The following is a 14,803-nucleotide window of genomic DNA, read 5'->3' on the forward strand; positions in this document are numbered from 1 at the left end:
AAAAACAGAGCATCGTGCTAAGACCACAAATTTATGGAGAAACAAAAGTACAATAACACTACCAGTGAAGTCCTGTAAATTAGGTTTTCCTCATTTATAATACCAAACATAAACTTAGAAATAGATAATAATGACTAATAGAAACTTTTGATCAAGAAGTTCACATAAACTGAAATTTCCTCCTTTCCAATAAATAATCATGATTAGAAAACCATATCAGACAGCATAACCACCTGCTCCTTCACTTAAAATATCATCCATGAAGCTCTTCTTTCATATTGAGTGATCCAGAATTCATGATGGTCTGAAGCAACAAGGGACTTCTAAATTGTTTGAGCTTCGTAGGTCTGGCACTGGTGACACTATTAATTATTAATAGCCAAGACTGGACAATTGTTGATAGAAAAAGTCCCCATTACCACTCTCCCAACGATCGAATCAACAATAGTCCGAATCCAAGCTGAGAACTTTGATGTAAGAGAAGATAATGAAGCCTGCGCCTAGACTTAATAGGGCATAAGACTATCAGAGATTGTCAAATCTTTAGGAATTCTGACAAATGTAGGTAAGAAGAATGTAGCTATCATGGAGAAACTCTGAATCAATCAAGCTGGACCCACGAACCCACCAGCATCGACCCAAGATGGATCCCATAGCCATAGCTTGCAGATCCTGCATATGATGAAGAGAACCAACCATAGCTTTCGACTGATGAGGACATCAGCTGAAATTCTCTTTGTTATCATCTCAACCGTATGTTTTAAGCTCCTCGCTACTTTTTATATCTGTTTTCTCATCTGTGCTAAGCATAATCAGCTATAATATTTATCATGGTGCCTGACTTAGTTCATCTGAATAGCTGCTACTAATTCCTGCAAGATAGTTTCATCATCATCCACTTCATAAACAGGAGCACTCATCTCAGGCACAGATCTTCCAAAATCTTCCATCTAATAAATTTATAAGAAATAATACCAATGAGTATGAAAACGAAAATATTTAATGAGAAAGCACATGGAAATGACAAATGCCGAGACTGTAAGAAAATGTAAAACATGTACCTCTAAAAAAACTGCTGATTGATCATTAATCATGCCAGTTCCCACAGGAAGAGGATCATTCATGGCAGTAGTGACACTAATGGAAAAGGTCTGAACATGCATGTCATTTAAATTTGGGGAACTGGGATCTTGGACAAGTGGATACCGGGCAAACAGATCACTCGGCACCACTAGCTCAGAGGGATCACCTTCCCAGAGAGAATAAATATCATTCAGCTCCACATATTGTTCACAACCAAGTTCTGTGAGCACAGGCTGCAGCTCGTATTCATTGTTTATGGTGCCAGAGTAATTGACGTTGTAATTTATTCCTCCCTGAGCACACAAATCCTCCAATTCATCATATATTCCTGTTTCTACACCACAGACTTCATTGATATTTTTATCCACAACAGCTGAACTAGAAATCTGTTGGGAGTTAAATATTCCATAAGTAATGGTTCATTCAAAATAAAACATTCAGCATAAAATAAACTGGGAGAACCTTGTTGTTGGCATTTTCTGACTGGGGCGGAGAGCCAATAAGGAACTCTGGCAGGTGATCCAATAACATTCCATCAGCATCGGGAAGATCAGAAGTAGAAGACACCTCACAAACACCAGTAAATACAGATTGTTGGCAAATTGGCTCCAACAAGACAAGCTGATCATCCAGTGGCTTGGGAAAAGGCGCACAAGGAAATGAAATGGCATTGTCAATAATTGTATCATCTTCCCAATCCTCTTCATTGAACGGGGCACCATACTGTTCACCAATTTTAGGACCTGGACCACTTTTTTGGAAGATCTTGCAGAGAACATATGCATCCTGCAACAGTATGTCAAGGAGATAAACTCAGTTCACAATGAAAATCCAAAATATGGTATGGCAAACTTTTTGAAATCCAGGAATAAAAACAACACGTTGCATGAACATGCAAGAATACAATCACAAACATCCATGACAAACTAAAATGCAAGAACACAGAACTTAAGTATGCCAATTTGAGTCTCAAGGAAAATTCCCTCACAAAATTTATCAAGCTACTTTAGGTTATCACCTGCCCTTTCTTCGAGAGACATGGATTTTATCATTGCCAGTCCCATCAACTCTTATATACTTCTGTTCAAACCAAATCAATAACCTTTACATCACTTAACCTCCATTATTTTAGTTCCTATGTATTTTGCACAACATCCTCTTCTGCATTCTTGCCTTAGAAAATATGATAACGATATTCCAGATTCATAACCTTCTCGTTCGTATACATCTTCTCTTTGTTTCCCAAGCCTCTAGTGAGTTAGAGACAGAGTTAGAAAAGATCAAATCTTTAATGATTCCAACATACTGTCTTCCTATCCTGAAATCTTCTCTCGCCAATGCAACTGCGTACCCGATTTTTCCTCACCTCTAAAAGACATGTCTTGAGCATACAACACTATAGATGCCACCAGACACTACAGCTCCCTGCTTGATCCTTCTTAATATTTCTCTTGTTTACCTGCTCTCCTGTATCCATCAAATATAACAGAAACAATGATATCAAGGTATCTCTTGGCCACAAGTTATTTCTGGACTCTACCCCCTAATTTTGTATAAACTAATTAATGTATTATATTGCAGATTTCGTTTGGATATACTTTATTATGGCTGCAAACTGATTGAATATCAACCAGGAGCTGGTATATCCATATTTCTATTCATATGTTTTCCAGCAAATATGAATAACGATATGAATCGGATACTAAGCATATCCGCATTTGCTATAAACAGATGCAGAAACAAGTCAGGTTAAGTTATATCCATATTCTTTCTATTCAAACATGGTTGTAAGTAGGATACTATTCAGATATAAATTGGTTCTTGAGCTAAATCAATAATAAAAAATCCTAAAAGGATGGAAAGGAATCAACCATCCAAATCACACATGATGCACAAGTGACTAGATAAGGGTCTAAGGTGCAGTTACTAAACCCACATGGAAACTGTCCCAATCAAAGGTTTAAGTCACCAGTCCAACTGGGGTTGTATTAAAATACTAAAAAATAAAACTTATATACAAGAAAATATATGATAGACAATATGAATAAATTTAATAAGTTTTCTACATCAAATATTGCTACTTCTTTTTAATTGCGACATATATGAAAAAACATGAACTATCCATTTCTAGACAACTTGTAAAAAAAAAAAAAATAAGTATAGGAACTCTTGAAAATATCATATCGAATAAAATGATGTCTATTCATTTCTCATTTCATTAAAGGGAAAGGATTGATTTTTTATCAAGATAATAATATTACAAAATGAAATATCACAACATACACCAAATAACTCACATTATATTATAAACTGAGATTAATAACCCCGATCTCACATTTTATTCAAATTGTCTTCAGTCAATGCTTTCTATAACAATAGAACAAACAAGAAGCTATATTGACCGACCTTTTGTTGTGTCCTATCAAAATTTCCAGCTCAACTTGTTTTTTATCATATCAGAGAACCTCACCTCAATTCTGGCATTGATGATCATGAATGGCAGGAAATGGATATTAATATTGGAGTCCACCAGCCCTTGACATCGAGTGCAATATTACCTCAAACCAAAAGTGTCCTTATCTAAATCCAGGAGGAAGTCTAATGAAGAAGGCTGTGGCTAAGAACAACAAAATATTGCTCAAGATGGGACAATGTGCACCATTTTAATTTGCATATTTAGAATCTTTAGATTTCATAAACAAAGAAATCTTACCTGGTTCCAAAAATTAAGGAAAAAAAATCAAGTAACATACAACATATAATTATTCACAAATGATACAACTATACAAGAAGAAAGAGAGATGCATTCAGTGAGTGACAGTAGCATAAGTGGGGTTCAGAAGTAGCAGGCAAGCAAGATGTCCAGCATTTTTTCTCCTTTCTAAGATTATGTGTATTGTAGACAAATCTAAATTTGCAATGTATTACAGGTTCTTTTGTCCTTCTGAGCTTAGGAGTCTTAAAACCTCTCAACAGCACAGGAGCTCTTAAAAGTTTGCATTTTATGAGTTGTAGTATTACATTGTAGCATCCACGAGAGAGGTGTGTCCTATCCATAATTTGAAACAAATAAGAGACAGTATCAAACAAGCAATCTAGAATGAAGAAATCATGAATCTACAACCAAACAGGTGACCAAAGTATTGCTGTCTGTGTTGTGCCCTTGGTCCTTCTTGATATGATGATGCAACGATTTACTAGGATGCACTCACCAATTAGTCAAATAGGGTCGGTGTGAGAGTTAATTATGCTCCTTTGCTTTACCTGTTTCTTTTTTATTCTTGATCTCCAAATTCAACAAGAAAATGTATTCCAAAAATTAGTGCCACAACAGAGCCATGCAAAATAACAATATTTTGGAATTGCTTAAGTCCATCACTAACAAGAGGTTAATTGTACTAAGAGTAGAGCATACACCAGCTTAGCAATAATGCCTTGCCTTAACATGAGCCCTTGATGTTCATAATAGCTAATTGTATACAGCAAACCCTTCCTACAGTACGCATACTTCTGCCAAACAGTGGTAGATAATGAAGTAAGGCGCAATCACAGACAAACAACAGATCATCTAAGAGAAGATTAAATACCGGGCAAAAATTCCATGTATAACCTAGCAGCATGCAGTCCATGTCATTATGAATAGAAAGCGACAAACACAATAAGACTCTACTTCCAACCCTCTTGTCTGCCAACTCATCCACGCCCATGCAAACATTCAAACATGCATCCACAATAAAATATGGTTCCTAGAATTGAAGAAAAAATGCCACCTGAGCTCAAATAAGTGTTAACCACGATTTTTGAGTAATTTGAGGTATGATCATATAAAGGAACCTCTGGAACACATTAGTCTATCCATTCACTGACATTGCATCTACAAGGACTTCACTTATTACTCTACGCAGAAATGAAGATCCACTTTGTTCTTCAATCATTAAAATACAGACAGACATTAAATTCATCTAAAGAATAATAACATTTGCCCCATGAAATAATTGAATAGTTCTAGGAAAATACACCCAGCCAAACACGACAAGAACTGATTGCATACTATAATACTAGTACATATGTCTCAGCACATGACAATGTGAGCTAAGATAGTGGGAGTACAATATTAGCAGTTAATGCAGAAAACCTTTCAGTTACTAGAAAATCATGTGAACAGTGAGTATGTAATCCTTAAAGGCTAAAACAACAGCAGCATTTCAGCACAGGCCCATCTGAAGCATTCATTGCATATTCATGCAATAGTTTTCATGCTTAGAAGCAATCACGATGGCAAAATTAAAAATAAGGGAGGCTTTCAAAATCTCCAAACCTTGAAATTATTGCAGTTTTTTAGTACAATAATATAAGCAAGTGTTCCATATATATACACAACAAATAGGACTTACTAGTGAGTATCCAGCATTAAGCAATTCATTGTCCTCTAGCCTGTACTCGTACATCACCCAATCAGTCCTATCGCCTCGTGGTGCCTTGCCTACATGGAAGATCAGAGTCTTTTTCATCCCCACAGTGCGAGACTTATGGATAACAGGTCTATCCTTTCCAGTGGTCTTCCAGTAACCAATATCAGTGGCACGATTTGTCTTTGTCTTAGACCCATTGGGATACTTTCTATCTCGAGGGCAAAAGAAATACCACTCTTGATCTTTGCTACGCAAACAAGATTTGTCTGCACAAACACAAAAGAGGAAACCCCATAGGAAGCTGGGAAGCAAAAGGAGAAAAAAAGAAATTTTGCCAGAAAATATATGGAATATTTATCAGAAATTCCGAGGAAAAGGGGTCCCTCAAATGATCAACAATTAGTTCCATACAAGAATCTAAATGAATTATCAGAACAACATCATTAGATTAATGATATCCCAGAAAAATTGTTCAAGTTTCAAAACAATTAAAGGTGGTATATGTATGATTATGCATGTCTCCAATAGCAAGTTCAAACCTTGCATCAATGATACAAAGTGAATGATCAAAATAGAAATGTTGAGAATATTGTTTAAAAAACTTTATTCTTGAACGTGAAAATGGGCAAGATATATCAAAAGGCATACTAACATAATAAGAGATTACCTGGAAGATCCCAAGGAGCAAATTTGTACAGCTCGATTTCAGAAATAGCCTCAAAACGGAAAGACTTCCCAGTTACCTTTCTCTTCAAGTAGTACTGAACAAGTTCAACATCAGTTGGGTGAAACCGGAAACCCGGTGGGAGCAAGGTCTTGCCCATCATAGCTGAAGAATTTTCTTTTCTATGATACTAGAATAAGATCCAAAATTGGTCTTAGTCCAATAGAAGGAAAAAATATATCTGCACTTATCAGAAATATCCTCAAATTTATTGCAATCACGACCTCTTTAAACTCGGAACTGGAAAATTCTAACCCAAAAACCCACAAGCCCTTTGAATATCTACCAAATCCAGTCCCCAGACAAAACCTTTATTCCTATCAAGTCCAGTGCCGAAACAATACACGACGAGAACACCACAACCGACTACGGCATTCGGACCAAAAGCCACACCAAAGAATCCAAGGGTAATCCTTTCTGATGTCAAAAGACATTTGAGGTGCAAGCAGAATCCTGTACGCAGCAGTTTAACATTACAAGAAGTTCAAAAACTAGACCATTTTACACTACCCTGTTATGCCAGTCAACTATAACAACACAAAGTAAAAAATCACCAAAAAGAACAGCAAAGGAATGCAAGACACGATACACCAGCACAAGTAATGTAAGTAGGAAAGCATAATAAGAAAGATTCTAAAAGATAATAGGAGTGGAATATCTTCAAGAGGCTGCACTAGTCAGTAACAGAAAGACGAGATGCTTGGTTATACAAGGTGGAGCAGAGACTAAGAAGAAAAAATTCTAGGCCTACACGTGACCGAAAAGGAGAATCCATCTGACTAAAAGATGGACAACTTGTCAAGCAGTAAGTATACGCAAACCTTTGTTCCTCATATGGACAGGACAGCAAAGAGCTCCTGATGTTAGGCAGAATTTGTATACAACCTCAAGCAGTGACAACCCTGGACTGCTCGGGTGTGAGGATAATATCGACCAAACGGTAAGGTTTTAGTAACAGAAGCTCACGAGCCCAATAGACAATACTCCAACTCAGGATTACAATGTCCGATTGCAAAATCCAGTATATACCATGTGTAGCAAAATCCAGTATATACGAGTCATAATGTGCAAATAATAGTCATGATTTAGGATTCAATTTTTTTTTAAAAAAAATCTAATAATGAAACTAATTTAAGCAAAACAACAAATTCGCTTTACATATGTATAGCTGATAAACAAAATCCGCAAGGCATATGTATCAAATATAGCTAGCTGCACACCATGAGACTGTTCGAAAAAAGGTAAAAAAAGAGAAAAGAGGATGCAGGCATGATTTTTTTTATAGATAAATTAACAAGGATCATCACGATGTAAGTTCTGATCATGTGAAGAATGAAAAAATAAAATTTCTGAAAGTGGGGAAAGAGAGAGAGGTTGAATCCAAGAAGTTGACCAGTTGAAAAAAAAGCCCCGATCTAAATAAATCCACAAGAACACAAAATATCTATAAAAAACTGATTTAAAAACAAAACATTCAGATTCATAGGCAACCAGAACTGCATCACAGTCAATAAAACCCTGGATAGAGGTAGATCTAGCGCTGCTTAATATAAACAATCAAAAGATCTACAAAAACCCAATATTTCCACGCAGAAACCTCGAACTAATCACACCAATAAAACCCTAGTTCACGATAGAGTCACCAACGCTTCATCTAAGATCAACCAAATCGAAATTCGCAGAGAGATCGAAGCAATAAACGAAAACCCTAGATGATGCAGATTTAGGGATCAAGAGCTTACACAGACGAGACGTGAGGAGATGGAGAAACGACGCGCCGCCAGGTCCAAGCTAGTGATGGGAGAAGGAGAGCAGAAGGCGAGAGGGGGTTTATATAGAGAGAGGAGTGCGTTTCCATCTGCCGCCTACTAATGAAGCTTCCGCTGCACTCCTTGTCTTCTGATTGGCTGGCTATAATAAGGAAATTATTATAATAAGGAAATTGGCAAATCGGTTTGGTGCTACTCTTGCACAGGTCTATATTATGTATTGCTTTTTAAATCTACAAAAGCACAGCCATAGGATCAGTGCTTTAGGACGTTTGGGAGCACGTGAGCTAGGAACGGGTTGGATTGTATCTTTAATGCGAAAGGAGGATTCACCTCGCTTCGCAAGAATCCACCATTGAATCATTCTCAATCACTTTGAGATATTTGCAGATGGATGAGTGGAGCACTTTTGAGATCTTTATCGTGAGTAATCTAATCATGTATTCATGAGAAGGAAGGCGAAGCCTTCTTTCGCATCAAAGATTTAACTCCGAACTTTAGGAGGAACTAGCTAAATGTTACTGAAGGTGGGTTTCAAATTATCAAGGTAGGCATGCAAATGGTCCGAGAAGCCCACGAGCTACTCGGGCTTGATTCAAATCCAAACTCAATTCGTCTCGGTTATTATTGAGCTTGAGTAGTATTTCAAGTTAATCTCGAATAACAAAGTACTTGGCTCGAAAAATCGCAAGTCTAATATATATATATATATATATATATATATGATATTTATATTTATTTATAACATATTTTATTAATTTAATATTTTAAATATAATATTATGTTATATTTTGTTTTAACCATTTTTTTATTTTTGACCAAGGCTGGAATTCAAGCTCAAACCCGAGCTCGAATATGGCTTGATCGACATTCAATTCCAGTCGAGTCAATTTCGAATATTGCCTTTTTTATTTTACCAAGTCGAGTTCTCACTTGGGTACGAAGGCTCGATTGATCTCGAGTCGAGTATTTTGAATCAAGTTGAGCTCGAGCCTCTAGTGATGCTGCTCGGCTGAATTTGATTATACCCCTACTCTCAAGGTCTCATTGAGCAAGATATGTGTTTGGAGCTTAAGATACGATAGAGTTAAGTCTAGCCTTGGATGATGCTTTGGAATTGGTGTATTATTTTTTTTTTTATAAGGCAGGTGTCTCATTTCACCCTGCAAGAGTTCAAGTACAAAATATAATAGTACAATAGACAAATTCCCCTATAGTATGTCCATGGAGTGACAGGCTATATCACCTAATCCGCAGCACCATTCCCCTCCTTGAAAATATGAGTCATTTCCAAGTCCACCTAGTCCTCAATTGGTGTATTGGTTTGTGCCCGTTCTGAGAGATCAACAAATCATGGTTGAGTCAGTGCTTGTTATGATATAATTTAGATTCTAGTTTATGGTATATAGTTAGAGCATAACTTAGCAAACTCGATTTTTATTACTTGATTCAAATTTGATTCTAGTTAGGGATATTAGACCGATATTTTATGGACATGACAACTAAAAATGAGTGTAATGTCTGGGGTCCTCCATCAGCATAAATTAGTTGCATTACTCTGAGCCAATCTTTGTTGACTACCAACCTATGAGACCATTGACTAACCTCCCGTTCTAAGTGAAAATGGTGGAGGATGGAAATTACTGCTTTTGTTCAGCAAAGTCAAGGCTTGATGAGGAATGATGGTTTAATTGTGGCTGGTACGATGCATAAAGGAGAGCAAATCAAGTATAAGAGAAACGTTATGTTCATGGTAGTTTGTGCTTGTAATCTATACTGCGTCTGTTAAAGGTGCAACGGAGCAAGTGTTGCATCTTGGCATTCTTTTTTTAGTGAATATGTCATCATGCTTCCTTTTAGAAATGATAAGCCCCTGTCTCTATGAACTTTATGAGATATTATGGTTTTAATGAAACGATAGGCAAAATAAACTCATTTCCCAAATATTCATTGGAGAAAGCTTTATGTGACTCTGACTGTATCTGTTTTTGGGTCAAGCTCAGGCCGAGGTCAACCAGACATATACTCGATTTTTAAATCCAAGATCAGGTAAACTATACTATATATAAGTAAGGATCGTGTTTATGTTGAAATGGTAATAATGCAAGTAAACACATATTTAATGCAAGTAAACATATGTTTAAGCTAAATTGGTTCTCTTGTATAGTTGCAAGTAAATTGAGGTTTGCTCCAATGGCCAAGACCTATACCTTTAATAAAAGATTCGAGATCATTAATTTTGTACCAAAGGTATATTTCGAGTATACCGAATGAATCTTGAACTAAGAAATAGATATGGCAGCTAAAAGAGGGTATCCTCAGAGTTTGGCTCTACTCTACGTAGGTAGAGAAAGAAGATGAAAATAAATGCCATAGTATCGAGACTAGGTAATTTTAATGCATATGGATCTCTCTCTCTTTGTGTGTGTGGAAAAAAAGAGAGAGAGACTTGCAGAATGCATAATAATGGAAAAACATAAAAATGTGTGAATATATGCTTAAGTGTATAATATAAACTTTGTTTTACTAGAAAACATTTATTGAAATTTGAATTATATACAAATAATTAATCGAAACTCTCTAATTTTATGCTATTGTAATGCTAATGGATATTGAATTCTAGCTAGATGTATCCAATGAGAAAGCATTATTCTATAGCTTTTTTAGCACACTCGGAATTGTGTTGTGTAGTTGGCATTCTATTGTAACTAATCAATGTACTCAGGTATCTAAGATTCTCCGACGCATTCTTCATAGTTGTTTAGCTGGTGTGTTGATTCCTTCATTTTTTTTTCTCAACTTTGGATACGATTAGGGCTACAAAATGGCTAAGCTTGGTTGGGGCACCCTTGCTGAGCTCGACTAATTAACTCAAACTTTGGGTCTGGCTTAAGTTCAGGAGGTCAAGCTCTGTTCATAGCCCAGATAAATAAATTATTTTTATTAATTAATAAAGAAAAGGAGAAAATAAGTATTATTTAGTCAGATTCGGAAAAATGCTAGAAATATTCTACAGAGAAGGAAAAAAAGAAAGATCTTGGTTGACTCAAGCAGCCATTTATCAAAAGCACCTACCAAAAAAACATTTAGACAGTATCAAAGCCATGGTATCACTGCTTCTTTGTCTCTTCAAATGCTAGAAAATCAACAGCAAAATCAAAACTATATTACCATGTTTACTGGAAATAACCCATCTATCCATCGTTCATTGAAGAACCAGACACCCTTCCTGAAAATGAGTAGCCAATGGGGAAGCCTGGAGGGTTCCCTTGTTTTCGTTTGCATCAATCTTCTCCTCGGACTCGTCCAAAGTGGCAGCATCAGATATGCAAGCCTTCACCTCCTGAAACCTGTCCTCCTCGGACTCCTCCAAAGTGGCAGCGTCAGATATGCAAGCCTTCACCTCCTGAAACCTCTCCTCGGAGAGAGACACCTCAGACAAGAGCTTCCATGCGTAGGCCTCTGATGCCTCTTCAAAGTCTTTCTTCCGTTTTAGGACCATGTGCCCACTGATCTCCCACACAGCAGGGTTTACTTGAGTATCCAACAACTCCTGGCTCACTTCACCAAGAGCCTGTTTCTCAGCATAACACTGCACAGATGTTCATCAGGCAAGACAATCAAAGAAATGGAATAGATGTTACCTTTTTCAAATTCAAAGATAGGAAGAAAAAAAAAGGCTTTTCCAATTAAATTTTATATTGACTTCAAAAGATTTTCTTGAACAATGTTACACACCTAAAATAAATCATGTAATTTTGGACCTGCCATTGGGAACAAGCATGAAATTCTTCTTCGTAAACATGTTTAACATTTAAAGGAGGTTTCCGTTGACTATGTTTAAAGCCCAAGACCAAGATAAGAAAACTTAAAAATTGCTAAAAGCAATTTATTTTAAAAGTAATACTCCTTATAACATATATAGCAACAAATCTCTCCCTTCCAAATTTATGTATTCTATTGTTAAATTCAAAAATGTTAAAGTAGGATGATATAAACCGTTGAGTAGTGATTTGTCATGTTAGAAATCAGAAAATTTAAATTACCTTCCAGTACCTAAGAGTCAAAGTGTTGAAACGCCTTTTAGACACCAGAAATGCTGAAATGGAAATCAACAGGTATATTTGAAAAATTACAGAGTATGAGGCAAAAAGTTTGCATGAGGACAGCGAGCAGTTAATACTCATGATACTTTTAGGCCATGATAAGGTGATTATTTTTGTTTCTCTAAGTAAGGTGATTATTTTGGTAATTTCTGCATCCCTGGTGGTCACCACTAGCTTTTCCTATAGGCTTCATTATCTCATACTATATTTGTTCCTAACAATCATTAGCTTCCATGTATCAAGGGTTCCCCAAACCTAAAAAGATTTAGTATAATAAGTTAATAACAGACATAAGGTTTTGTAGCTGTTCACCATAGGTTTTTAAATCGTTCTCTGGAAAGGATAAACTAAACAAGGGACCTTTGCGCCCTGAAAAGGTCAAGCAATTGTATCATGCGAACTGCTGATATTTGTAGTTATAACTTTGATCCTTGTTCATGAAGTTAAAATAACAGCTAAATAAGACAAATTTCCGCTATTAAAACAAACTCTCTAGAAACCTAGAAATGGCATGCTCTTGCACCAGGGTTCTAAAGGACATTCAGTAATATGAGTAGCAGAAGTAATAGTAACTGACAATTGATACCTGTGGGAAGAGGAAGATCCTCCTGCCAGAATCAGAAATAAGCACATTAAATGGGATATTATTTCCTTGAAGACACATGCAGGAGCTGGCAGCTACAACAGACAGATCCTTCAAGGTGTTCCCCCCTTCAAAGACCAGACCTCTAACAGGATAATTCAGCAATTGCGAAGTCTTCACGCCGCGCTCCGACAGACCCTTTGCGATCAATATCATTTCTGCTGGTGCCTTCTCTACTGGAAAGGGCATCGACAAGTAATAAGCCTGCACCATCAAAACACAAAAAATTCCTTCACCAATCACAACTGAGATTCTTCAAGTACTCTAACATATATATAGCTAACCCAAGTTGGTAGAACATGTTGATGAAGTACAGGAACCAAAGTTAGACCTGGAAGTGGAGGTGATTGATGGTGGCAAAGGCACCCAAACTATTGTAACCCAGCCTGAAGTAAGGACTCCCTGCTTCTGCAGCCATATGCAGAGCAACCAAGAAGCTCTCAGGATCAATCCTCTGAGGCAAACATTCGAGTACATGGGGAATCAACAGCACATGGCCATACTCTATAGGGCTCACCTACAACAACCATTCAGAACACCAAAAAATTTGTATAAAAGCATGTACCAAAGATCACAACAATTCAAAGATATGTAAGAATTGTTCTTTTACATTGATCGCAACGACGTTGGGAGGGTGGGTGGCACCGGCAGGAGCGCTCTCAAAGAATTGGGACCTGCTGTCGCCGCCTGCCTCGAAGCGGAAGAGCACCTCCTCCTGCCCCACCTTGGTGAAGTTGAACTTGTTGCGGTCGAAGGGCTGGAGAACACGGTCGACCCGGAACTCGGTGGGCCGCTTCTTGAGGTGCCTGCCCTCATTCAGCTGGGCTATAAATCCATGCTCTCCAGGGATCACCTTGGTCTCGCAGGCTGTCACATCGTACCGAAACAGCCCCCGGCTCATCCGATCCTCCCACTACCAATCACATAACCAGGATCCCATATACTTACACAATTCCAGCAGAAAATCAACAAATCAATCAAAAAAGAACGAATTTTAGCATCGACAAATGATGAAATACCTCTCCAAGAATCAGGGAATGGAGGAAAAAGCCGGTTGAAGGATCCTCTGCGGTGGAAGAGGACTCATTAGGCGATTTTGAATCGCGCTTGAAGGCATAAAGGGGAAGTTTTGAGACTGCAGGCGATGAGACGAATCAAAAATCAATACATTTATACGCCCATAAAATCTTTAAAAGAAATTTCAAGAAAAGGAGAAAAAAAAGGAACGATTTTGGATGGAGAATTCTCCATACCAGGCAAGCAGCAGTGGCCGAGGCAGTTGCGGCCGCAGCCGAGGGCTCGGAGACGTCCTCCTGGTAATTGGAGACGACCGTCGGAACCCTCTTGATGGTCAGCATCTCTCTCTAATCTATATATACGATTCACATGTATATAGATAAACACAAGAAAAGAAGGGCTAGCTGGAGCTAATTAGGCGAGGAAAGGGGGTAGAGGGAGCCGCCGCCGGCGAGGAAGAGGAGGTCTGAGGGGCTGCCGCCGTCGGATGGTAGGGCGCCACGGCCGCCGTGGGGGCAGGGGCTGCGCTTCTTGTCCAAGAGGAGGCGGTGGCCGCCTCCGGCGCCGGTGGTAGCGAGCTTCTCCACTTGGTCTCGTCGGAGAGTAGCCGTGAATGGAAGACGAATTCAACTGAAGGCCCTGGGGGGCTCTCGCTTCTCCTCTCTCTCTCTCTCTCTCTCGCGAGTTCTCCGGGGTAAGCGATGGGTCGTTTGCCTTGCAAGCTTGCGTATTAATGCAGGGGGAGAGAGAATAGAGGGAGAGGCGGTTGGAGTCCGGACGGGAGACGGTTGATACTATTGGGAAGGGAATTGGCCGTAATGCCCCTCTCTTCTTGGCTTTATTTTTTGGCTTAGGGCTTCTCTAATTAGTAGTGATCTCGGTTGTTAGGAGACTTGGAGTCTGGACCGTCCGGTCAGTGTGATCCAACCTTTAGGTTTTTATGCACCGGATCTTGATATGTTCAAATATGGTCGAGAAGAAGAAGCATTTGATGGATGGTTGTGACCTTTTGTCAAAGGTAGGTCTCATGGATTCAATAGGTGTATAAT

The 14,803-nt window shown here is 38.1% G+C and overlaps 1 protein-coding gene and 1 pseudogene across 3 annotated transcripts; both read right to left on the minus strand.

Moving 5' to 3' along the window:
• Nucleotides 1–15: 15 nt before the first annotated feature.
• LOC120113045 (NAC domain-containing protein 82-like) lies at nucleotides 16–8,072 on the minus strand. 3 transcript variants are annotated; one of them, XM_039133592.1, is made up of 6 exons: nucleotides 7,962–8,072; nucleotides 6,163–6,672; nucleotides 5,478–5,761; nucleotides 1,546–1,869; nucleotides 1,062–1,376; nucleotides 16–950 (listed from the first exon to the last, which is right to left on the minus strand). In XM_039133592.1, the coding sequence occupies exons 2-6, from the start codon at nucleotides 6,320–6,322 to the stop codon at nucleotides 843–845; spliced, it is 1,191 nt and encodes a 396-aa protein (XP_038989520.1). In that variant the 5' UTR covers nucleotides 6,323–6,672; nucleotides 7,962–8,072; the 3' UTR covers nucleotides 16–842. The 3 variants fall into 3 exon arrangements, with proteins under 3 accessions (XP_038989520.1, XP_038989516.1, XP_038989518.1); XM_039133588.1 differs by having other exon boundaries at nucleotides 1,062–1,469; nucleotides 7,962–8,071; XM_039133590.1 differs by having other exon boundaries at nucleotides 1,062–1,469; nucleotides 6,163–6,349; nucleotides 7,962–8,027.
• A 2,880-nt stretch (nucleotides 8,073–10,952) lies between these two features.
• Nucleotides 10,953–14,460, minus strand: LOC103700917 (annotated as a pseudogene).
• Nucleotides 14,461–14,803: the final 343 nt, after the last annotated feature.

This window comes from Phoenix dactylifera, chromosome 1, assembly GCF_009389715.1.
Source record: "Phoenix dactylifera cultivar Barhee BC4 chromosome 1, palm_55x_up_171113_PBpolish2nd_filt_p, whole genome shotgun sequence".
NCBI lineage: Eukaryota > Viridiplantae > Streptophyta > Magnoliopsida > Arecales > Arecaceae > Phoenix > Phoenix dactylifera.

Bases quoted from the DNA above. Each gene is read 5' to 3' on its own strand.
- LOC120113045 (XM_039133588.1), bottom strand. From the start codon at position 6,322: ATGATGGGCAAGACCTTGCTCCCACCGGGTTTCCGGTTTCACCCAACT. The intron at 1,870-5,477 runs GTAAGTCCTATT...ATACTGTTGCAG, and splicing joins TTAATGCTGGATACTCACTA to GATGCATATGTTCTCTGCAA. The intron at 951-1,061 runs GTACATGTTTTA...TAAATTTATTAG, and splicing joins AATCAGCAGTTTTTTTAGAG to ATGGAAGATTTTGGAAGATC.